Source organism: Cinclus cinclus, chromosome 2 (assembly GCF_963662255.1).
Source record: "Cinclus cinclus chromosome 2, bCinCin1.1, whole genome shotgun sequence".
In the NCBI taxonomy this organism is placed as follows: Eukaryota; Metazoa; Chordata; class Aves; order Passeriformes; family Cinclidae; genus Cinclus; species Cinclus cinclus.
In genome coordinates this window covers 103742819-103766655 of record NC_085047.1, presented here as the reverse complement: position 1 = coordinate 103766655, position 23837 = coordinate 103742819, and the positions used below count along the sequence as shown (strand labels likewise).

The window sequence follows — 23837 nt, the reverse complement described above, 5'->3', positions numbered from 1 at the left end:
AAGATACTAGCAAAATAAGGATCATAGATCCTATTTGCTGTGATGAATGCCAACTTTTTTATTTGTTCCTTCTCTCTTGCCTTCATGAACCATTTTCTTGTCGCCTTGGAGGGAGGGTCTGCTCTGGCTACTCATCTGAAGTTCTTAAAAAACAATGCATTTGGCCCAGGCATTCAGTCTTGCCACAGTTATACAATTTTATGTGGAGTTTTGTCAGACTACAGGGAGGCAACATTTTTTTGAGTCTTTTTCTTACCCAACTGTTGTGTAATGCCATGCACTGTTAAGAAAATTGGTAATGTTTTGGTCTAAAAGCAATAACATTTCAGGAAAGAGGTAAATTCTCTTAATTCATGTTTAAAAGCACTCAGGATAAGTCTGTGTTGTAAGGTGCTGTATAAGCACCAGATTGTTTCCATCTCAAGAAAAACAGCTTAAGTTCACAATATCTGCCACTGATTGACTATTTTTCATCCTCACAGACAAAAAGCATTCTTCATACAACCGATGAGTCATAGGCAGCACACAGAATTAGATACTGACTTCTTATTCTCATGCACGTAGACCCTTGCTATTGGTCTACTGGGACATTATTTTTTTTTTTCCATTTGAAAGAAGAAAACCTGTACAGAAACACTTTTGAATAGCATGTGTTTGCTAGCGGCTTCTACATTCCCATAAACTGGCACCTCCATACATCTCTAAGCCAGTAGATCGTAACAATAACAATCAAATGCAAACATTTGGTACGTGTTTTTAAAAAGAGACCATAAAACACCACACAAAGTAACCTAGCAGAAGTGCTGCATTGTACCTTCAGGATGTAGCGATTGGAGATTTTGTCATCAGCAGCCACATACAAACGGATGAAGACAGAGCTGCTGTACTGGCCACGAAGAGTTGCCAAGGCTTGGACTAAGCTGAACCTCCTTTCTGACCACAGTCCTTCGGGTCCAATATTGGATTCCAGCACAGGCCAGCGGAAAGGCGAATGCTTCAGTATACTTAACAGGGGTTTCACATCGGCTTTTTCAATTTTATCTGAAATGTCAAAGTGTGACAACAATTACATTCCAGACAATTCAAGTCCAGCAGCAGCCACAAAAGACAAAGATTTATTGGCATCGATTGATTTCCAGGCAAGGCAATCACAATAGCTGAAACTCAAAGCCTCTGCTCTGCCTGTGAGCACAGCAGCACAGATGTCCAACCCTGTTTATCTGTACCAAGAATAAGACAGGCAAGTCAGTGCTTTTTAAAAAAGGCAAAGGCTAGGATTAGGTAAATAAAAAATAAAAAAAAAAAGAAAAACTCCCTGCTTAGGAGCTAGCATAGAAACATCACTGTTTGTGGGGAGGGGGGTTATTGCTCATAATCAAAGCTAGAGGAGCAGCATCTGGGCACCAAGGATATAGAGCAGGCTGTCTCACTTGCTGGCAGACAGGCCATGCTAAAAGAAAACTGTGCAGGAAATAAATCCTACAGAGTCAGAATAACAAAATGGACTTCCAAGCCTTCTTTCACCTGTGCAGCTACCTAAGGTAGTGATGTGTCCTGAATTACTGTATATTACCATAAAGCAGCCTTTACAAGTTAAGGAAAAGCACTCTGCAAATTTGGCTAACTTGCTTGATGTGCAGAGACCAAAGCTGAAGAATCCAGAGTTGTCTATACCAAGCCTTAGGGCAGTGTTTTGATTAAACACATTTAGAGAAATGTAGAAGGTGATGAGCAACAGGCTCTTGAAAATATCAGTATGAGAATTTCATCAGAGGGTTCCTCTGATTTACTAACCTCAGGCACTAACCCCACAGCCCTGGGACAGAGTTTAACATCCTTTTGCACATATAAATATCTTTTCACAGTTCTGACAAGCAGAGGTATCTCTGAAACTGACTTCTTGTGCCTGGGTGTCCTCTGCATTGAGTTGAATCAGTAAAATTCATACATCTGCACAGTGCTTCACAGAGCTCTGCAGAGAGACAAAAAGCTTGCCTTTTTAAATGCAGGCAATACATCTATGCCCTCCTCAAATCAATCCACTTACTCTCATTCATGCAGGATGCATAAAGGATCTTGGCCTTCTGTACAGCTTCACTGTCTCGCCTTTTGCTGATGGGTTTCTCTAGCAATGCTGAAAAAACAAATAATTTTTTTCAATATTTTGGAAAGCGTAGTCACCGTTTGCCTGTTCCAGCATTTGGTGTAATCATAGCATTTGTTTAATTAAGTATGAGGCTCCATGTGTATTTTCTTAAGCACTAGCACAGACATAATTGCACTTTTTTCAATTTTCAATTGCACCTTTTTATTTATTTATTTTAAAGAGAACTGATATAAAGCCAAATGACAGGTGGATCTTGTCACTCATCCTCACAACCAGCTACCCTCAGCAAACTGAGGTGACAGGCAGTCATGGGGTAAGGGTAGGAATCAACACAGGGAGTCAGGAATCTTTTTCAAGTTGCTCAGCTTCTGGTGCTGGTATGTTATAAAATCAGGACCTAACAGAGAAGGTTACAGGATCCAAGGAGCAAGCTGTAAACCAGCCACGATGCAGCTGCAGATAGAAAGTACTGTGGCTAAATGTAGGGGCAGCTGAGTTTCAGAGAGATTTGTCAACTCAGGGGCTGCACAGCTCAAGCACTTCCACAGCCAAGAGAAACAGGTAACTCCTGAGCACAGCACAGGAACAGGGCTGGCAAACTCTGTTGGACTTTGTCTGGTTTTGCAAGACCCAAGCAGGTCCTTCCTCATTGTTACTGGGACCACTGGAAGGAGTGGCTTTGCTGGTGTCAAGTCCCTCCAGTTGTGTGCTCAGCCACAGCTGAAAAGCCTTGAAAAATTCAAAACTCCCTTCCCTGCAGCAAAGTACCACCCAGGGCTCTGGGTTTCAAGTGAGCACAGGCAGCACAGTGCAAGTGTTCTGAGAAGCATGCCCCACACAAAAGGGGGAACAAAGTGCAACACAAGAGTCCCAGAAGCCTGTGAATGCAGAGACCCACTGAAATTCCATGACACCAGCCATGGCAAGACCAAGCAGCTCCCACAGAGAGCTGGACTGGGGTCAGTGCAAGGCTGATCCTCTGCCAGGACTGGCTGGGGACAGGCAGAGTACAGAAGAGGTGGTGGTACTGCCATCCAAAATCAGCACCCTCCTGGAAACAGTGGCAGCTGCTCACTGCCCAGCCCTGCTCTTACCAGCAGCTTGCCTGAGTCCCCTGCACTGCCTCCTCTGCTGGGAGGCAAAAGGTGGAAAGGTGGGTGGGTGTGACTGCTCCTCGGTTCTACAGCTGAGAACAGCCTGGGTTTGCACAGCTCTCAGTATTAGGAGCTCACTGCTCGAGGCGCGGTTTTAAGGCTCTTATTTCCCAAAATTTCCATAGCACCCTGAGGAACTAGCCAGGCTGCACCTCTCAGATAGTTCCCACCTGAGCTCATGTGAGCACTCACGGGACCATAATGCAGAATTCAAACTGTTTATTACTTTATTACTCAAGGAATACCATAGTGATGAATAAATGCCACTTGTTCTCTCCCTTCAATCCCTTTTTTCCATAAACAAACAAAAAACCCTATTGCCCAGTTCTTTTGCTTAGACATTTAAGAGATTTAATAAGATTATTCCCTTTTAGTTATGAATAAGATTTTTCCTTAAAAATACTTCCAGAGAGGATAGCTTTGGTTTCAAATCTGCAAATATTTCCCAATTTGTAAAATACAATATAATGCAAATCATCAGTATATATGTTCAGTGTGTACAAATCTTAGCAGCATAATCAGACCTGTTCACATTTTTTAAATGGCATTTTAAAAGAAATGATAAATGAATCCTCTATAAAATTAAGGGTGAAAAACTACCATTCCATTAAAGCCATTACAACAATTTCTGTCTTTGCCAGTGAGCTGTACAGACATGAAATTTTGAAGCTAATAAAATCCAATGGCTAAAGCTCAAGAGAAAAACAGATTATAAGATCCAATAAAATCAACTCTAGAGATATAACTGCATCAAATTGTGTTAAAATCAGACCTGGTGTTTTCCCATCAAACCATTTCATTAATATATTACATCTACCCCACCTCACTACTGCAGAGACTGAGGTGGGGTAGATGTTGCCAACTTGCTCAGAATTCTTTTATGAAGATAATTCTTGGTTCTGATAACATAAAATCCACTAATCGAACATGGAAGATTTAATAAAATGCTTGAATCCCGTGGACACTGAAATACGGGATGTGATCTATGGATGATCTTTAGGCTATGGAGGTTTCCCAGCCTTAACCTCAAGTTTTCAGAAAGATTTAGAAGCTCCAACCTGGAGCACTTCTTGCATCCACAATTTGTACATTAGCTAGTGTAAAATACAAGATTTAGAAATTTGCTTCTTATTTAGCTCACAAATGCATATGGATTTTACTTGTCCTTGAGTGCTTAAATTCCTATAGAAGAATAGCAAGAAAAGGCAAGAAGAACAGTATACTGACCAAAGATATATGTAATCAATTACTCTGTCTAGAGGTTGTTTATTCATGGAAAGAAAGTCACTGCTTTGATTTAAATCAATGTAGGCCCATCAAGCTCTCCTAAATTAGCAATATTGGGTCCTGTGAGTAGCCTGGCCTCAGCTGCAGGCTCTGACAAACCTACTCCATCCAGAACACATCTGTTTGTGTGGGTCAGTGCATGGTGCTCTCTGCAGGGCAGCTTTTGGGAGGGCAGCAGCTCCGTCTCTGCTCTCCCAGGACTCTGCATGCTGAACAAACCTGCCCCAGGCCATCCCACGCTCTCTGAGCAGTGCTTCACCTCCTGACACATGACATGGATTTCAGACTCTCATCTACAGTAAGGGAAATGCCAGCCAGTGACACATGGAGAGCAAATTCAGCCCCTCTGAAAAAATTCACCTGAACTATAGCTGTCTGGGAGAATGGTCTTTCCACTTTGAAAAGCTGCAATAGCTACAGATATTTTTTGTTTTGACACCAAAATGTAAGCAAAACCTGTGTTGTCTTTCAAGGGATAGGAAGAGAAAACCACCAAAGAGCAGTTAATGTTGCACTTCATAAGATACCACAGATTTGCTATTTAGGTTTTGCTTTGTCTTTCCAAGCTCCAGCTCTCATGCCTCACAAAAGAATTGTGTGTATTCATACAAATCCACTGAGAAGTTCAGTCTGATAGGTTTTCCTTAAGCACAATTTTCTTAAACTTTGACCTAGTTAGTGAGATCAGGGCTACCAACATTTTGACTAAAATGTCTAACTTAGCACTGAGAAGGACAATGAGCATGTTCTTGGAGCTGTCTTGCTTGCTTGCTTTCTGTTTTCTTGTTTCAAACCAAAAGTTCTAATTCCTTACAGCAATTTTCCATTTTAGGACACCAAACTTTTACTTCTAAACAATTGTTAGGAATAAATAGTTTTGATCAGATTAGGAAATACACATCACTCCAACAACACTGAAAATACACCCTTAAAATAATAGCTCATTTGTCAGCTCTCAAATAATACAGCACTAGATATAGAATAGCAATCAGGCTGCAAAGGTTAAAAAGAAACTACAATCTAAACTGATTTCCAGGCATCTGAAAAAGCACAGAATTGTTATTAACATCAACCAAAATTTAACAATTTATTGCTGCGACCAAGTTATACCACTAGCCTGCCTGCAAAGCAGAATATCCTAACCAAAAATGACCAGGACAAACAAAGTCAAGCAGCATAGCTTAAGCCAGCTGAATATACAGATTGGATCCCATTTTCTTAGCCAAGTATATGTTTAAATGGCTTTTTTAGCAAAACAGCTCTTTTTCAGTTACATCTTTCACTTTCTTCACTTCTAAATACTTTCCCAAGTAATTCTCTTTGGGATATAAAAATATCTTGGCCTCTATCACTGACCTCAGCACCTCATTGTTCATATTTCCATATGCACAGAATGCCCAAATGCAAGATTTATGTTTCCCTTCACATAAAACTTACTTATGGCAAGTGTCAACATCTATTGGCAATTGCACTCCACAGTGTTGTAATAACATATCTCATTAAACAGCTTGCCCAGTCAGAAACTGGCTAAAGGTGTTCACAATATCCTAAACTTTCTGAGGCTGCAAATAGCTTCATCATTCACTTTCTTGTACCAAGGAGCTGAGGGTGCAGAAGTTCCCACTCCAGTCAAGGTTCTTGAACTTCTGTCACCCCAGGTCAGGCATCATTGCACTCCCTGACTTTCATATAAGACACACAGACTCAGCATCACCAGAAAAAAAAAAAAAAAAACAAACCATCAAGGAAAAAAGGCGGGAAGGGAAGGGAAGGGAAGGGAAGGGAAGGGAAGGGAAGGGAAGGGAAGGGAAGGGAAGGGAAGGGAAGGGAAGGGAAGGGAAGGGAAGGGAAGGGAAGGGAAGGGAAGGGAAGGGAAGGGAAGGGAAGGGAAGGGAAGGGAAGGGAAGGGAAGGGAAGGGAAGGGAAGGGAAGGGAAGGGAAGGGAAGGGAAGGGAAGGGATATATAGAGTTGCTTTCACTTAGTTCTTTTTCAGGGCAAGAGGGCTAAAAAAGGCCAGCTTCCTGTGGTTCACTACCCTCAAGTAAATAGCAATAATCTGCTGTTAGAAGTGACAGCAAGGCACATTACAAACTAAGCTCTGCATGTGTGTTTATTTAACTGCATACTATTCTAAAGCTGCTAAGGATAGTCTTGTGGCTAAATGTTACCTTTAATCTCACTTTCCATTTCCAGCCCTTGTTGATTTTCCAGCCCACTGTCTTGCACAGCTTCACTTTGGTTTTCAACCACCATATTTTATTTATGGCACCAAGAAATCCTGTACCTTTCCTTCTTCTGACTTGCACTGCATGAAAAAGGATTGTAAAGCCAGATTTGCAGAGAAAAGAAATGTGCATGCCATTTATTCAGATTAGAAATACTGATTCAATTTATCAGTGTCCTGATCAGATTGTATATGCACTGTACCCTTTCGGCCAGTTTTCCATATATATATAGTTGTGTTGAAATCCTGAGAAATACTATGTTATTTATGAGGCTTATTTCCTATTCTAGTGAGAAAGATAAAAGTTTTCTCTGCACTTTACAATCCTAGATATAGAGAAATCATTGTATTAGTAAAGAGAACAGTATTTTTTCCATTAGTTTTTGTATTTATCCTTTTATAAACATTTGCTCGGTGTGGAAAATGCAAGATCAAGTGTTTGCACAGTGATATCTGATAATGATCTCAAATATATTATAATGCTTTGTATCTTGAAAAAAAAAAAAAACAACAAAAAAATACTCCATGTGCAAATATCCCCCAGGCAATATGCTTGGACTGTAAACAAAACAAAAATTATACAAGAACCCTAAGGGACATCCCATTTCCTGGAAAGTTGTAACCCTGGAGGAGTGAAAAGCTAGAAACAGACAAATAATTCAGCCTGAACTCCCAGGGCAATGCTAGAACAGACAGGAGTCTTGGACTGCAAAACTAGAGAAGTATCAAAGGGAGGAGATGATCTTAGTGTGTACACAGGCTGGTGAGACAGACTGGAACACAGCCTGCCCTTTGGCTGTCTGAATTGTTAAAACAATGTTGGATAGTTGGACAGAGGGCAGAAAAATATCAAAACAATTGGGTTTTTTCTTTGGAGGGTGTGGCTTGAGAAATAGAAGGGAGGGACAAAAAAAGCATACAATGAGGGAACATGATTTTTCTCACAAGAGATGTGAAAGGCTGATGGGATCACAATATCAAAACAACCTTAAAAAATGCTTGGTGCCAGAGAGGTTTTTAGTCTATTGAAAAAAGGCACAAAGAAAGCCAGCTGTTGAACAATGAAGACAAATTCAGCAGTATCAGTGATTAACCACTGGAACCAGCAACCAGAGGACATAGTGGCTTCTCTGTCCCTTAATATTTTCAAGATTTCAAGCTTTTTTTGGGAGATAAACTCTACCCCAAATTATGCTTTATCCCAGTGCAAGCTACTGAGCTACATTACATGGGTAATGTGATTGCCTCCAAACATGTCTCAAAAAAGATCATAGGAAATAATCTAGTGGTTACTCCTGTACTTGTACTCTATACATTTAGGATACAGATCTCAAAGCATTCTTAGATATGACAGACCAAGGAGACAGAGCCATTATCCATTGTTGCAGATAAAGAAAGTGAGCCACAGATTGCTCCTTATCTAAGTCATGTCAGAATCCTAGTGATTGGAACAGTGCTCCTTTATGAGCATAAAGCTTGCTGAATTTGGTCCACACACTCAAAGAGCCTTATCCTTTGGAGACAATTAATGCCCCTTAGCCCCTTTAATTTCAGAGACTTTGGGAGTTGCTTGGCATTGCCCAGATGACACTCAGTACTAAACTGAAAGCAGCTTGTAATGCATTCTGTTTGGGATCAGACTCAGAAAGCAGCCTGAGGACCTACACATTCAGCAGGTTTATTTGCAAATACCCAATGACACAGAATTCTTCTTTCAATACTTGAGTAATAGCAACTTTGCTAGTCACCTTCTCCTCACTGTGCTCCACAGCTACATGAACTGAGATTCTTAACTGATGAGAAAAATAATTAAAAGAGCTGTTCCCATCTCCAGCTATCAGTGACAACCTTTGTTTCCTCCCTAAGTTAGCACTATTATGTGCTACCTCTGGGGGGGGGGGGGAAACAGGTTATCCTTTGGAAAATTGCAGATGATCCTCTGATGCCAGCAGCAGGTTCTTTTAAGGATGTTCTGTGAGGAGTTACCTCTTCAATGTAGATAAAAACCTTCTCAAACCTTGGTTGGGATTTAGCAATCAAACCAAACACACAACATGTGTGCAGAATGTCATTCCCTGAGATCCCTGAACTACAAGATAATTATATTAATCTAGCCCTCCTTTAGAATGCATAACCCTTAATTCCTGCATTTTCTTCATGCCTAGGAGGTATGGCAAAAGAGTTCCTGAAGAGAGACCTCTAAAATCCAAGTATCCAACTGCACTTGTGCCACTGGGGTTGTTTAGCACTCCAACTGCAGCATGAAGGCATCACCCTCCCTTCAAACTCTCAGCACACCGAATTTCAGTAGTCAAGATCAGTATGGTTCACAGAGCAAAGATTTGGCCAGGATGCCAAAGGGCACACAAAAAACTTTAAAACCACACTGCTGTTACAGACATCACAGCTAGACAAATGTACTCTCTGAAGCAACAGGAGCTTACATGTTCCAATTGATCATTTCAGAATGGTTTGGGGCCAGATGACATTCATTTAGAGTATCTTGTTTCCAATTCCTCCTTTTCAGAGTCCAAAGTGAATGAGAGCTGGCAGCAGTTTCATTGTGCCTACGAGGGGCACAGTGTTCCACCCCAAAATAAAAGCACTGACCACAGCATATAAAATTTACACAAGACTGCTGAGATCGTTCGACCAGTGGCAACATTCTTGTCTTGATTCATGAAAATAAGAATCTAATTAGACTGCAATATTATAGGTTATAAAATTGTCAAAGAAGAAAATCTGATACATAGATTTTTATTCTCATCAGTTTGGAAAGGTACTCTCATAGCTTGAATGGGGTCTAGAGGGGAGAGTGAAGAGTATTGTCAATCTATCTATCTATATATATGTATATACGTATGTATGTTCTAAAATAAAGTGACAAACTTGATTGATATTTCAAACTGAACATATTTCTTGGGAACAAGACAAGTATCATCAAGCCAACATTATTCTTAGTGTTAAATCTGTTCCTTCAGAGCACTCTTCTGAAAAAGACATGGCCATCTGCTGTAGGACAAAACACTTAATGTTTCAGTATAACTTTATCCCTCTTAGCAGGTTAATAGCTCAGGTTAAACTCCCACATGAATACACCTGCCCAGCTTCCATTTCAGAATTATTTTGCATCTGGAAGTTTTGGAAGAAGACCAAAGCAAGATCCCGCCTGCCTGGAAAATACCACAGAGACAAATCTCAGTGGATGTGCAGATGCCTGCTTACAGTTCTCATCTGATACCAGTGCAACCCAACCTCAAATACATAATTTCAAGGCCTCATTAAATTCCTTTATGCCTTTAAAACACAAGTTCTGCTGAGAATGTCTCCTGATAGGCAACTAAAGTGTGCAAAACCACTTCTTTCCTCTAGTAGCAATTGATAGCAATATATGGTTTCTGAGGTTTCCCTAAAATATGAGCTAATCTAGGTTTATTTCTTTTTTGTAAACTACTAGTTCTGCTAATTGTTCTGCAGTGCTTCTTGCTAGTTCAGGTATCTTATGCACAACCTAATATGTGCAGTCTGGAGTCCTCTTCCCCACCAGACACTTTATTAGAAGTGAACTGCAAAGATTGGTTTTCAAATAAAAAATTGTTTCCAAAAGGCCAAAATAAGAAAATACACAGTGTAATGATAAAATTTTTACTCCCTCACAAATGAAATACAATAAAAAAGCAATGAAAAATTTTCTTGCCATCATAAATAAATTAAATCCTTTCTAAATTGTTACTGACATTAAGGCTCTTCTTCCTTTTTTTTGTGCGTTGGTGGCTGTAAACAATTCTCAGTTTCAGAGCACAAGAAGGGAAGCAGTCCAAGCATAATACAGTACAAAATATATTTCATCGCATTTTATAAATCCCTACTTTGAGTTTCTGATGAACTGTAGTCCAGATTTCTCTACTGTTTGCTAAATATATATATGGGAGAACAAACTAGCATCAAAGGCTTGCAAAAAATATTTCTCCATATGCTTAAAACTATCCTTGCCTAATTAAAGCTTTTTGCTTTGAGTGTCTAAAGCAAAATAAAATAGCAAATCAATACACCTTTCTGGTGCTTATAAAGCAGTTTCAAAAATTTTCCAAAGCTTACTTTATTTCCACTTTCATGCCTTTTGCATTCCCTTCTTAACCAGCCTTCTGCTTTCTTAGTTTACTCTCATTTAAATCCCCATTGCAAATAATCAGATCACCAGAATCACCTTACTGGAGTACATAAGTGCTCAAAATAACCACTCAAAGCAAATTTCATAATGGCAAACCCCTTGGTCACACAGGAATATGAAATAATGCAGAGCACTGGACTCCTCTCAGATTGGATGCCAATGGATGGGGCCGTTAGTCATTTTTGGAAGGCCTTGGGTTGGCTTACATAGCCTCAGATATACCTTAGATATTAAAGTTTGCGTATTTTCAAACCAGTAAGTTCATTCCTCAGAATGGTCCTTGTGGAGCTGATGCTTTAATCTAGCCCTGCCTTGTTTTGATAAACTGTGTCTCCCTCCTCCCCTTGTTTTATTTTGTGAGCTGAGGGGAGAGGGTGGGTTGGTGGGGGGGAATTTGGTTTGTTTGCTTTTTTTTTTCCATTATTTTTGTTTTTTGGGGAGTTGGTGGGGCTTTTTTTGTTGTTGCTTTTGGGGATTTAGTTTTGGTTGGTTGGTTGGTTTTGTTTTAAAGGTATTTAATCATAATCAAGACACCAGTTATCAATTCAGGAAACTATCTTTTGTATTTGATATAATTAATGTCCATCAGCCAATTTCTTGATGGCAGCATTCTTCTCACCATGGATAGAACAGTGACTCTTGAAAATAAGAGCCTCTCTTTATTAATTCTTCTGATATTCCAATGGAACATTTAAATCATTATGAATTAATTTTGCACTCACGAGGATGTAATTAATATGAATATGTATTTCCACAGGAATTAATGAAAACCTAGTAATTAATCAATTCATATAGGTTCTAGTTCCCAAGGAACATAAACCAAGTAAAACAAATATTCCCAAATACCAATTTCATTAAAGGATTCTGTATTTAGACAAATAAGCCCAACTAATACACTGACATTCTAGGGTTCCCCCTCACCCCTTGAAAAGAAATTTCTCAATTCTTCCCTTGAATATCCATTTTAGCAATATGGAAGTTCTCATGGAAATAGCATTCACACAGCTGTGCTTACATAAATGCTTCCTAATGCTGTTCAGTGCCCTAATGCGCAGCACATTTCCAAAACGGAAATGTTGTTTGTTTACAGTTTCAGCATTTTGTAAATTCTCTGAGTTTGTATATCAAAAAGATAAGCCCTCCATGTGAGTTCCTCCAAAAGTCAACATAACTGTACACAAACTGTGACCAAACCAAAAATCATTCTATAAGGAGGTGAGAGACTCTGTTCATAAATTTAATTTCAATAATAAATCTTACTCTTTTGAGTAGAATTGCCCTCTTCCTTGCCCTGCCCCTCTGGCCTCCCAGTACTATGCTTTAGAGGATAACACATGTCTTTATAATGTCAGGCAAAAGATTTTAAACCACATTTATACCAGAAGGTTGCAAATTTCCCAGTCACTACAATATAGGTGGAGCTCCATACTAAATGGCAGCATTACATTTACTTCATTACAATAATACTTTCAACATGTACTTGTGGAATTTTTTTTTGTCAAAAAAGGGAATCAGGTGTCATGGTTTGCTGTGCTTCCAAGGTATCAATCCTCATTCTGTAGAATTACCCACCCAAACACAGCCATCAAAAATTTTGAAATTCAGCATCTGCAAGTATGAATGATATGCATCATACAAACCCCAAGTTCACTGCAAATTTAGTGGAAATATGTGCCACATGTGGAACAGGAGTGAGCAGGATGCCCCACTTTGGTTATAGCTGAGGGATAAGAGGATTCCATTCCAGTCTCCAGACCTGGGAGATGCTGTGGGAATGCTGTGGCTCAGTTACTGTGCTGCCTTTAAACCTCATTTAGGAACCCAAATTGTCTCCTCTCTGTACTCATGGTTTTCCAAAATCACCCATTACAAACACAGTTTTCATTCTGAGCAGCCACAAAGCTTGGAACAAGTCCTGGCTTCTCCACTTTTGACTTAGGTATTTCTTTTTACCAAAAAGCTACTAACTTCTTGCCTGGCGAGATTTACCAGACTTGTGCCACTTTTTCTTACATTCAGATAAATAAGACACTATAGGAAAGATCTGGACCACAAAAAAAAAAAAGTGTCTGTCATTTAAAAGAGATCCATTTACTGCAGAAAAGACCAAGCAAAACAGCATGAAGTGCTATTGCTTTTTTTCTGCTTTCTTGTTATTCGAGAGCAGCTATCCAGTAATATATTGGAGGCAAAAACGTAATTATCCTCTTTTGTTTTAATTACTATTGCTATTCTTCCTCATAGTCAGGACAGCTCTCAAAATGCTCAAATAACTTTGACAGAAACAAATCACAAGACACAGGTCAGCTAATATGGAAACCTGGGGATGATTGTCAGCAGCTGCATTACAGATTTCATGGGACATATCCAAATTATCCCAGTGGTCCCAGCTGAGCACCAGTTGAATGGTGGGAGGCAAAAAAACAGCCCTAAAAGAGCCCTGTGGCAAAGGGTCCTCTGTGCAGGACAGCAACCACTCAACTTCAACAATAACTGCTCAACACCAACTCCTGGGATCAGTCTGAAAGCACATCCTATAGTCAAACAGGATAAATTTCCAAAGAGATAATTTTACTTACTGATTTTACTTATAAAGAATTTATTTTCCAAAGGAATTCATTGCAAATTATCTCGGGAAAAGTTGCCTACGCTGGCAAGATATTTTGTTTGCTGTCTGTCTCATGTTCTTCAGAAACCCACACACCATATCCTCCTAAAAGGCTTCCATTTCTTTCTGTTTACCACAATAGAAATTCCTAATTTTAAACAGACTGACATTTAGAAAACAGCCACACTATAAAGTTTAGCACAGCAAATCAGCCTGAAGTAGGTGTCTCACTGGACCAGGAACAGTATGAAGACTTTATGTGTAAACTGGTTTCCACAGTCATAAATGAAATTTAAAAGGTCTGGAAGACATGTTCACAAAATTCACATAATTTAAATCAGCTCCTTTGCAAGTGCTGAGATTTAGGAATATTTGTGGAGTTTTGTTTTGTTGTTTATATTTTAATTTATTGCTTCCTGTGTGGTCACTCAGAGAAAGAAAAAATAAGCCAGCTGTATACCACTCTACTTCAGACTTCAAAGAAAGGAAAAGAAGCTTCTGGGTTCACCACAGGTAATAAGCACTGAATTACATCTCTTAGACTTCCAGCTCTGAATTGTTCACAAAAAGCCATTTGCTTTTCAGTGGCAAGACAAAAGCACTCCTAAAACCTTAATGGAGGTCATCAAATCAAAATGGAAAAATTCATCAGGAACACAAATAGCTTAACAGGAAATAATATGGTGAGTGAAAAAAAAGTTTGAGTAACTCATAGAGTTACTGCAGTCGTGACCTGACATAGGGCTGAAGCTGCTGCAGTTTGAGATCGCTTCTGTGCATACAACAGATGCCACAGCCAAATGATTGTTCCCATTTTGGAGGACTCCAAGGATTGCCTCATCAGAGGCATATCAGGCATGAGGAGTGTTTGCTCTGAGCCAATGTGAGACACTTTTTAACATGCCTGGAGTGTAGCTGAAAAGGAAGGGCTGGCTTCAGGTCAGGGACAATCTGGTCCAGCCAGAAATGGTTAAGGGGAAGAAGTCCGTACCTCAGTCCTCTCCACAAAAGTTCTATAAAGAACAGTTCTATAAGGTATTTTAACTTAAATATTGCATGTCCCTTACCTAGACTTGGGTCATAACCCAAACCACAAGCCTCTACTTTTGAGATATTTTTGGCTCTCTACTACTGTCTTCTTTACATTCCTCCACGATTCCTGAAATCCTGCTGAAGGTCACATCCAAGGAAAGACCTACCACTACTTTCTCCAGGCTAGAACTTTATTTATTTTGTATACCCAGGAGATCAAAGTGAGTTACACATGTGGTTTGTGGATTCCTCTGAGTGCAGAAAAATAAATCCAAGTGACCCTCAAACAACATACGGTAAAGAAATCAAAGGGGAAATGACTATATGATTTTAGCTTGAATGCATCTAAAGACATCTAGAGAAACCCACGGGAGCATTGTATATATATTCCTACCCCATGATAAACCCGAATCTTAAAAAAAAAAAGAAAGAGTATTTTTTAACTATCACGTTTTGCAGATGTAGAAGAACTCCAAAATTAATGTTTCTAATCCTGATCCTTCAATCAACCAGAGATATGCAGACATAAAATTGACCACCCAGTAGTTCTTAGCTATTTTCCATTGACTGACTCCCATTTCCTCTCTCAGAAATTCCCTATTAAGGCACCAAAAACCTTCACCAATACAGAAAATGCTCTACCCTTTTTTTTTAAAGCTGACACCTGCAAAGTTTTTTGTTCTTGTGAGTCCCAAAAATCCTCAAAAACCCCCCAAAACACACTCATCCCCCAAAAAAAGAAGAAACTAAACAAAACCCAAACACACACACACACACAAAGAAACACCCCCAAACAAAACAAAAGAAACACCCCCAAACAAAGAAACCATAAAAAAACCAAAACTCCAAGCCCAAAATAAATAGGAAAAATTGCTTTTTTCTCAAACCAACTAACACCTAATGCAGGGCTCAGTACATTATATTATACAGCCACAACTACATTTTTTTGGTAAGACAGAATTAATTCTTACACTTGCTATCCATTATCTACTTGAAGATCATCTTCTGTAGCAATTGCTCATGAAAAAAAAAAAAAAATAAGCTTCCAGAACTTTGAAGATACATTTGTGCAACCTGTGTAAAAGGTCTTTGCCCAAAATCCCCTTCTCAGGAACAGGAGCAGGCTCAGGAACATTCAGGGACCAGAAAACAGACTAGATGTCCAAACAGTTTATTTTAAGTAACATAATTTTTTAATATATAGCCTGAATAATTTTTTCCATCTATATCATACCATCAAAGAAAATCAAATATGAATAATGTGTCTTTCTGGCCAAGCCATGTTATCACTTTAAGATTAACAGTTTTCTTTAATATGGTAAGTATTTCAGAGCATAGAACTTGCATAATAACCATGCTTTTAAAGACTGAGGCTTTTTTAATCTACCGAATGCCAAACAGGGATATTTACCATGTGGTACAAAGTTCTACTAAGAGTTCTTGAGAAAGAAGAGATTAAATTTGCTTCCAAGGTCTATTAGGCCCTATAACTGTTTCTCTATGCAAGAATTCTTCCTCTTGCTAAAACTTCTGCTAGCAAGGTTGTGGCCATATACAAATTAATAACTCAGTGTTGAGCTAATATATTGAAATAACTCAAGAGGAAACACAATTATACCTAGAGACTTGTTATTTCAGCTACCAATGATTTTCTTTTTCCTTTTTTTTAATAACAAAGAATATATTTTGGAAAGTTCATGGAGCAAAAAGTTAAGGAGGAGATAGCAAATGTTATATTAAAAGCACTCCTGTACACCAACCAGCATTTCACATCTTTGTCCCTGTCGGTGCCAAGGGCATCCTATTAAATAATTTTGTATAAACTCCCTTTATCTGATATGGAGTTTCCATTAAGCAAATACTTCCCACTTGGATGTTTCTTTGTCTTTCCTTTTTTCTAGCTATGTATTAGCAAAGGGACTGAAGGGACTTCTAAAGAGACTGCAGAAAGAAAACCAAATAAAAATCTGGATAACATGATGTCCTTGATTAGGACCTGTAAAAAGAGGAAATTAAGGATGACAGTGACAGTTTGCTACTCTATATTCAATTAAGACTGGCCTCTTTGTGGCAGTGGTTCATGCAGGATGTGCAGTTATCTAATACAGCCCAATTCTGGCAGCAGAACAATTAGAATGCAAAGCATAACTTAAAACAGGCTCTGGCAATATTTCTTTTCCTTTCCTTGTGACATCTTCGGCATCCTTTAAACAGAAGTACTGATATCATATAGTATGCTGAAAACCAAAACTCATATTCTGAACCCAAATGAAGCTTTTAAAGTACTTAATGATGTGAAAATTGAATACAATAAGACTGAAGAAAGCAATTGGAGAATGGCCTTGGTGCCTACACAAAATCCAAAGAAAAATAAGTGCTGTATTTAAGCATTAAATCCTAAAACTGACTTACCTGTGGTAAGTTCAAACCAGGCTCTTATGTCAATTAATATGTCAATTATGTACTCAAGATGGGCAAAACTCAAGCACACCACCAACAATATTAAATCTTTCATGTCTCCCTGTTTTTGAATGGCTCACTTCTAGCCAAGACTATGAGAATCTGGCAACATTTCCCTACCTAACAATAACCATCAACCTTTTTTCCTGTTGGTCTGCAGGGCTTCCTGGCAAAGCAGCCACACTGCAGAGTATAGCCCAAAGTCAAGTCTCATGTAGATTAAAATACATTTCTTCCTACACATTTCCATCCTGGGGCTATTTTTTCCTCCAGAAACACATTCTTAAGCAACTTTCTGTTCCACTGATGATAGCTCAGGTACTTCAGTGGCAGCCTGAACGGCAGTGGGAAAGAAACCCAATACCCAAACAATTCCAGAAGCCTAAGAATTGCCTCTGCCAAGGGCTACATGAGTCTGCTGGAAAATATCACTCTGGTTTGCCCTTATTATATTCTTCCCTGCTGTTGGCCACTGTTACAGAAAGCCTGCTGCCCTGGACTGATGATTGATTTTGGGACATTCCTACTTGTGTGTGCTGAGCTCCTGCAGTCTGGTCTAACCATCTACTGCAAGGGGGAAAGAGTTAAATCCCCTTGTCTTTCCTTTTGGTATAACTAGTATATATATTTCATCCCTCCATTCTTAACTGGTAGAACTTCCAGTATTCCCAGCAGTTCTATTCTTCCTCCTAAATTCTTTTTATGTTAAATTCAGTATCTGTCAATATGACTTTCAATTAAGAAAAATAAAAATATACTTAAAAGACAACATCAAGTCAGGCTGTTGGATGTTATGTGGTGATGAGAATTGTGGAGATTTTTGGTCATCTCAAACCCAGCCAATTAACAAGCTACAGTGACAAGCCAACCAAATACTTTTAGAAATTGTCTATTTACCCTTTAGTTTGAGGTCCACATTGTGTCGCAGCCAGGGATAAACACCATAGTTGGACATATCTTCAGGAATAGGGTTATTATATATCCAGCCATCACATGCAAATCGATAGAAGTTCTCACATGGATCTACAGATCGATTTATCTTGCTCAGGATGCCAGCAGCTGTAAAAAAGGCACCACATAGATTTTGTGGAACACTTTTTCATAAATAGAATTACACAAGGCTACAGTCTAGAAATGATGATTAATGGGAAACAAACAAACAAACAAAAAAAGATAAAATATCTGCAATGAATCTTCTTGAGTGTCATACAGCAAGGACAACTGAATTTAGCACTACATGAACATGAGCTGCTGGAGCCAGACACCTGAAGACAGGTTCTCCCTTGCTGCCATGATAGAATTAATTGCCTGAGGAATTTAGTAGTGATACATATTAAGTAGACTGTGATTAGCGTTTCAGTAACTATGCAGTGCTTACCTCTAGTTGAATACTGCACAAGAAAAAAAATCAAATTCTGATCTACTATATGCTAGAAAAGATAATTATATTTTCAGCTCCATTTTGTGACTGCTTCCTCATCAGTTACTATTGTCAGTGAAAGAGAGGTGGTAAGAGAGAGATCAGTCTGACAAGCCCACGGCTCAGGAGCTTTTCGGTACCTACTCATAAAATCATAGAATAGTTTAGGTTGGAAGGAACCCTTAAAGGTCACCTAGTCCTACCTTCTGCAATAAGCAGGGACATCATCAGCTAGACAAGTTTGTTCAGAGGCCCATCCAACCTGACCTTGAACACCTCCAGAATGGGGCATCCACAACTTCTCTGTGACCTGTGCCACTGTTTCACCACCCTCACCAAAAACATTTTCTTCCATATAACTAGTCCAAATCTACCCTCTTTTAATATAAAATCATATTAAAAGTGTGCCAGGTCTGATACAAAAGCATCTCTGTGTTTAACAAGTCACTTGCTAGTTTTCTGGTAACTGGAAAGGAAGCAACAAAATATACCTGAAGATCTAGTCACTCGACATTTTGTTTCCTATCAAAAAAAAAAGAAAAATAATCCCTTATGGGAAACTTTGAGTCAACCTAGTTAGTCTAGTATTAGACCAAATTAAAACATGAATTTTAATTGTACAAAATAAACAAAACTGAAGCAATTTGAACAGTGACTTTTTAAAGTTTGGGGTTGTTGTTCTTTCTCCCTCATTAATTAAGCTTTCTGAGTAAAATGCATAATGGGAAAAAATTAAATTGTATAAATATTGCATTAACATATTATAATCATTATATAATTGAGAGAATAAAATTACTGCTTACCAGCTTCAATGCATTCTGCAGTCAAACAGTACTGTTGCTTTGGATGGAACTTTATTAGACCTTGGCTAACTGCAAAATGGAAAACCATAATGAGATCATTTGCAATGAATTTTTTCAACTGCAGCCAAATGTTGTGTACTCAATCATTCCAGTATCAGTGCAGCCTCTGGTCTCAGTGCCTCTCTGACTGCACTGATTTAGAGCACTTAGAATGTATATTAAGTAAATATTTAGAATGTATATTATTATGTAAATACTGCAGCTTGTATGAATTATTTTCCCCTCTTAGTCCCACTGTCTCCTTCCCCCTCTTTGCTCACAGGCAGCAGAGAGCAAGGGCTGTCTCTGCACAGTGCCTGGAGTAGCATCATTTCAGCCCTACTCACTGACAGTGAGCACCACCACAATACAAACAATTCAGCATTATTGTCATCCTCCAGAGCTTGGAAACACAAAAGAAGAGAACGGCTTGGGTTAGAAGGGACCTTAAAGATCCCCTAATTCCAACGCTCTGCCATGGACAGGGACCTTCCACTAGACCAGGTTGTACCTTCCATGGTTGAAATGCCACACAGAGCAGTCTCACCACCCTCTGCAGGTGGGTGAGCTGCAGGGCTCACACTGTCCCGCAGCAGCACTGCACTGCCCAGCACCAACAGGGCACTCCCAGGGGCTCCTGATTCCAGCCTGGAACAGAGCAGACTGCAATGGGCATAAGGAGAGCTGTGCGTTACAAGGCACAACCCAGTTTCTGCCTGAACTGTCTCCCAAAAGTATTGTAATTGCATTTGCTTCCAAAAGCCTTGCTGAGAAGTACTATGAAATTGTCAGTTAATTTTGCTCATCTTTCAAAAACGTGTATTACAACTGCCACTGAAATTTAAGCACAGGAATTGCTAATTTCAGACAGTGCTCTCAGGTAGCAAATATGCAGATAATTGATACTGGGGATTAGGAAGGGAGAATCCCAAGGGATAGGTGAAATGGTACTCACTAGATGTGCTCAGTAGGCATAAAGAAATGTCTCATTATATCAATTATCTTAATAACAGTCCATGGCAAAAACGAAAAAAAGCAAATAACACTGAACAAAAAACCCAACAATGGAATATATTATGGTACCATGGCTTTAACAGTGCTGATAGTTACAAAGCAATTTCTGCTGTAGTTATATGTTGTTCCAAAGTGATAGAAAAATGTGAAATATCATTTCAGCCCAGGAAATTTTTTTACAAAAAGTCCTAAAGCTAGAATGAATATAAATCTATCTCACCTATTCCAGTCTCACAGTTTTAATGGAAATTAATGACAGAAATAGCTGGATTTCAATCCACGTTTCTCAGAGAAGGGGAATGTAAAACTATTTCTGCACAGCTTTTCCAAACTTGCACTGGTTTAGTGAAACACTGCACCTCAAATACCTTGTAAATTAGCCAAGAAACACACACGATTTTGAGGCATACAAAGATAATTGGAATATTGAAGAACAGAAGAAGATAGAGAAGGGGAGATCTCCAGAATATGATTTTGAGGCACTACAAACATGAACTACACATAATGGATAATATCACTTTTAATTGTGTTGCACTCCTCCCAGCTCACCTTTTTCCCCGATTTGAATTTAGCCCTTTAGAATCCACACAGGTCTTGAATGTTTACTAGAATTTTTTCTTAACAAAACAGAGAAAGGAGGGAAAAGCCCAGACATCACTTCATTTTTAATCTGAAGCAGTCCTTGTGTTTTTGATACTTATAAACAAAAGCAAAATACCATTTTAACTGGGAAGCACAATTTTATCATTAGAACAAATTTTTGGCAGTAACATTTCCATTTTAAGTAACAGCTAATTTTGACAGAAAAAAAAACTTCGCAGAGTTTTGTTCTCTTGCCTTTTTATTGTTAAGATAACTAATCATGACATTATTACTTAGAGGCATGGTTATAACCCTCAGGGTCCTAGCTTCTTCCTTGATAAGCCTGTTTCTAGATTCTTAAGCAAACTGAGACACACACCACAACTGAGTTTAAAAAAATAAAACTGCAAGGGGAAAGGCATACAAAAGTACAGATGCAAATAATGTGAACATTCCTTTGATATGAGAACCTAAAGGACTACCAAGTCAGGAAGAGAGGTTCTCAAATTGAGATTGAAAGTTGCCAGACTTCTCATCCAAGAAAACTGGAGAGCAATCTACTTCCTCCAAGGAGAAGGTGGCTCCTGTCCTGTCACAGCCCCCACTCCTACCAGAATGTCACAGGCAGGACCCCAGCAATGCCAAGCCTCTGTCCTGGTGGCTCCCCACTGAAGTGACAGTGAGGTCACAGCCAGTACGAGCGGGAACAGTAAATAACAATGCCTCATCCTCAGCCATGATTCTCCCACATTATCCTTAGACTTGTAGGAACTATGAGAAGAAAGCAGGAGAAAGCCACGTTTCACTTCTCAAGCTGGAAAATTGATTTCAGGTGTACCAGAAACCAGCAAGTTTTGCAGACTAAATGAAAACTGAAGAAAAAAAAAAATCTCAAAGTGCCTGAAATGTTTCATATGGACAGAAAAGATTATGTCCATTTCTACAGTTAAATAAAACCAAAAAAACAAATAAGCTCAAACTTACAAACAAAAACATATCACAATGAAGCATCTAATTGAAAAAAAATATTAAACCAAAACAATTTAATTTTTTCCTTGGTTCTTTAGGTTGAAAATTTCAGAAAATTTCCAAAGAAATCCTAAAAGCATTTTGGTTGACACCAGGCCATTATTTTTATTTTCTTAGCAGTTTTGCCAGTGAAAATTTTGACACTGAATCCTTGCCTACAGAACATGCCACAGTCACACTTGTAAAAGTGTCTGCAAGAATTAATATATTTGCTTGAATTTTCACACCTGGCCTATGGATAAAGCAATTCTCTCTCTGAGTAGCTGTGGTGGCAAATGTCTACTGCTTTTATTGCTCTAAGCAATAAACAAACAAATCTAGTGCAGGCAAAAAAAAATAAGGTCCCTCCAGTATTACTCCCTGGTATTTATACTGCATTCTTTAAGTGAAAAACTTTTTCTTTTTCATCTAGAAATTTGAAGATTCAAACCTGCTCATGATTATAAAAAGTTTTATTAACTTGAATGAGATCACTAACGCAGAAGTTATTTGCCTGCAAATATTGCTCCAGAGCAGAAAAGCTCTAACCAAGAGTGAGCCTGGTGCTTTAAATATTCTACAGAAAACCTGACATTTTTTCCCATATTGTGACTGTAAACAAAGCAGACCTTTCAAACAAGATCATAAAGGATTGGAGGAAAGCAAAAGATATGCTTAGAGGCAAGGTTTCCACCAATCTAGGGAAAGCTGTGTTGGTCTAAAGAAATAAAAAGTTGAGCTGAGTTGTTCCAAAAGAGGATCCAAATCTGCAAAGTTCTTGCAGGATACAAAACAGCTTCCTCTTTGGTTGGAGCTTCTGGGCATATTTATACTTCCACACATAATTTCAGAAGTGTATTCATGCGCTTTCAAGTGTTATTCTAACAAAGCCAATATATAGATAATGCTAAATCTGGGAGAGGAAAAGCTAATTCCTTCTCTGTCGCATCTAGTTACAGCTTATATATCCGACAAAAACATTTCAATTTCATCCTAGACACACTCTTTGTTACTTTTGTAAAGTCAACTTTGCAGTTCATCATCGAAGAACAGAAAGATCTAAAAAATGTGCATGCATATTCACTATTGAGGCTTTCTACAGGAATTTTAGTCAAGCCCTAAATGAAAACCAAATGAAGGAATACCCAAAAGATTCCATAAAATGTGTGCACTACACAGATTCATTTTCAGGAAACAGAGACTGCTAATCCACATCAGTCACAGCTGGTGAATCAATAATCAGCATAATCTCACCTCTTTCTCTCCATCCTGTGAAAGAATCCAGTTCTGGTCAGAGCACATTCAAGTGAGTATCCAAATTTAAATTCAGCATTCAAAACATTACATGAGTTCACACTGCATCTCCCAGCTCTAGGATTCCCACAACAAGAACTCCTTTACTAACACATATCCCTTTCAGGATAAACATGAAAAAGGGGGAAAGAAAGAGATTTCCACCAAAAGATGTCATGAGGCACAAACACCAGCACCCAGCAGACGGGCTGGGGAGGGCTGTGCTCAGGTTAGCGTCAACGCTTTCACTTACCCAAGAAGAGAGCGGTGCCAAGCACCAGAGTGCCACTCACAAAGACTCCGAGGGCGATCCGAGTGGCTTTGCTGGCTGCTCCCCTGGCCTCGGGGACTGTCTCTCCTTCCATCAGGATAGCTTGGGACGTGCTTGCTCTTGCAGAGGTCTGGTTTTCCCCTGCTGTTGTGTCAGTGTTTCAACAGTTCATAAACCGTGTCCATGAGCTCTCCTCCTCCTGTCTCCTATTTAAAACTCCAGGTTTCTGTCATGAACTACTTCCTAGGCACTTCCTGCTCTCTCCTTCTCAAAGCAAAAATCACATGTAAAATAGTAGCTGTCTCTTGTGTTTTGTGCTGCCCAGGAGGAGGAAAGGCAAGCGGTGGCCACAGCTTGTGCAGC

General features: G+C 39.0%; 1 protein-coding gene across 1 annotated transcript in view; it reads right to left on the bottom strand.

Annotated features, from left to right (window-relative positions):
• The window catches only part of PHEX (phosphate regulating endopeptidase X-linked), a 95417-nt gene extending 71849 nt beyond the window's left edge, over positions 1–23568 (bottom strand). The window contains exons 1-5 of the mRNA XM_062515154.1: positions 23457–23568; positions 19268–19336; positions 17942–18103; positions 2048–2134; positions 815–1041 (exon numbers count right to left, since the gene is read on the bottom strand). Of these exons, the coding sequence (XP_062371138.1) occupies positions 815–1041; positions 2048–2134; positions 17942–18103; positions 19268–19336; positions 23457–23568 (657 nt within the window). The remainder of the gene's footprint in view (positions 1–814; positions 1042–2047; positions 2135–17941; positions 18104–19267; positions 19337–23456) is intronic.
• Between the last annotated feature and the right edge of the window lie 269 nt (positions 23569–23837).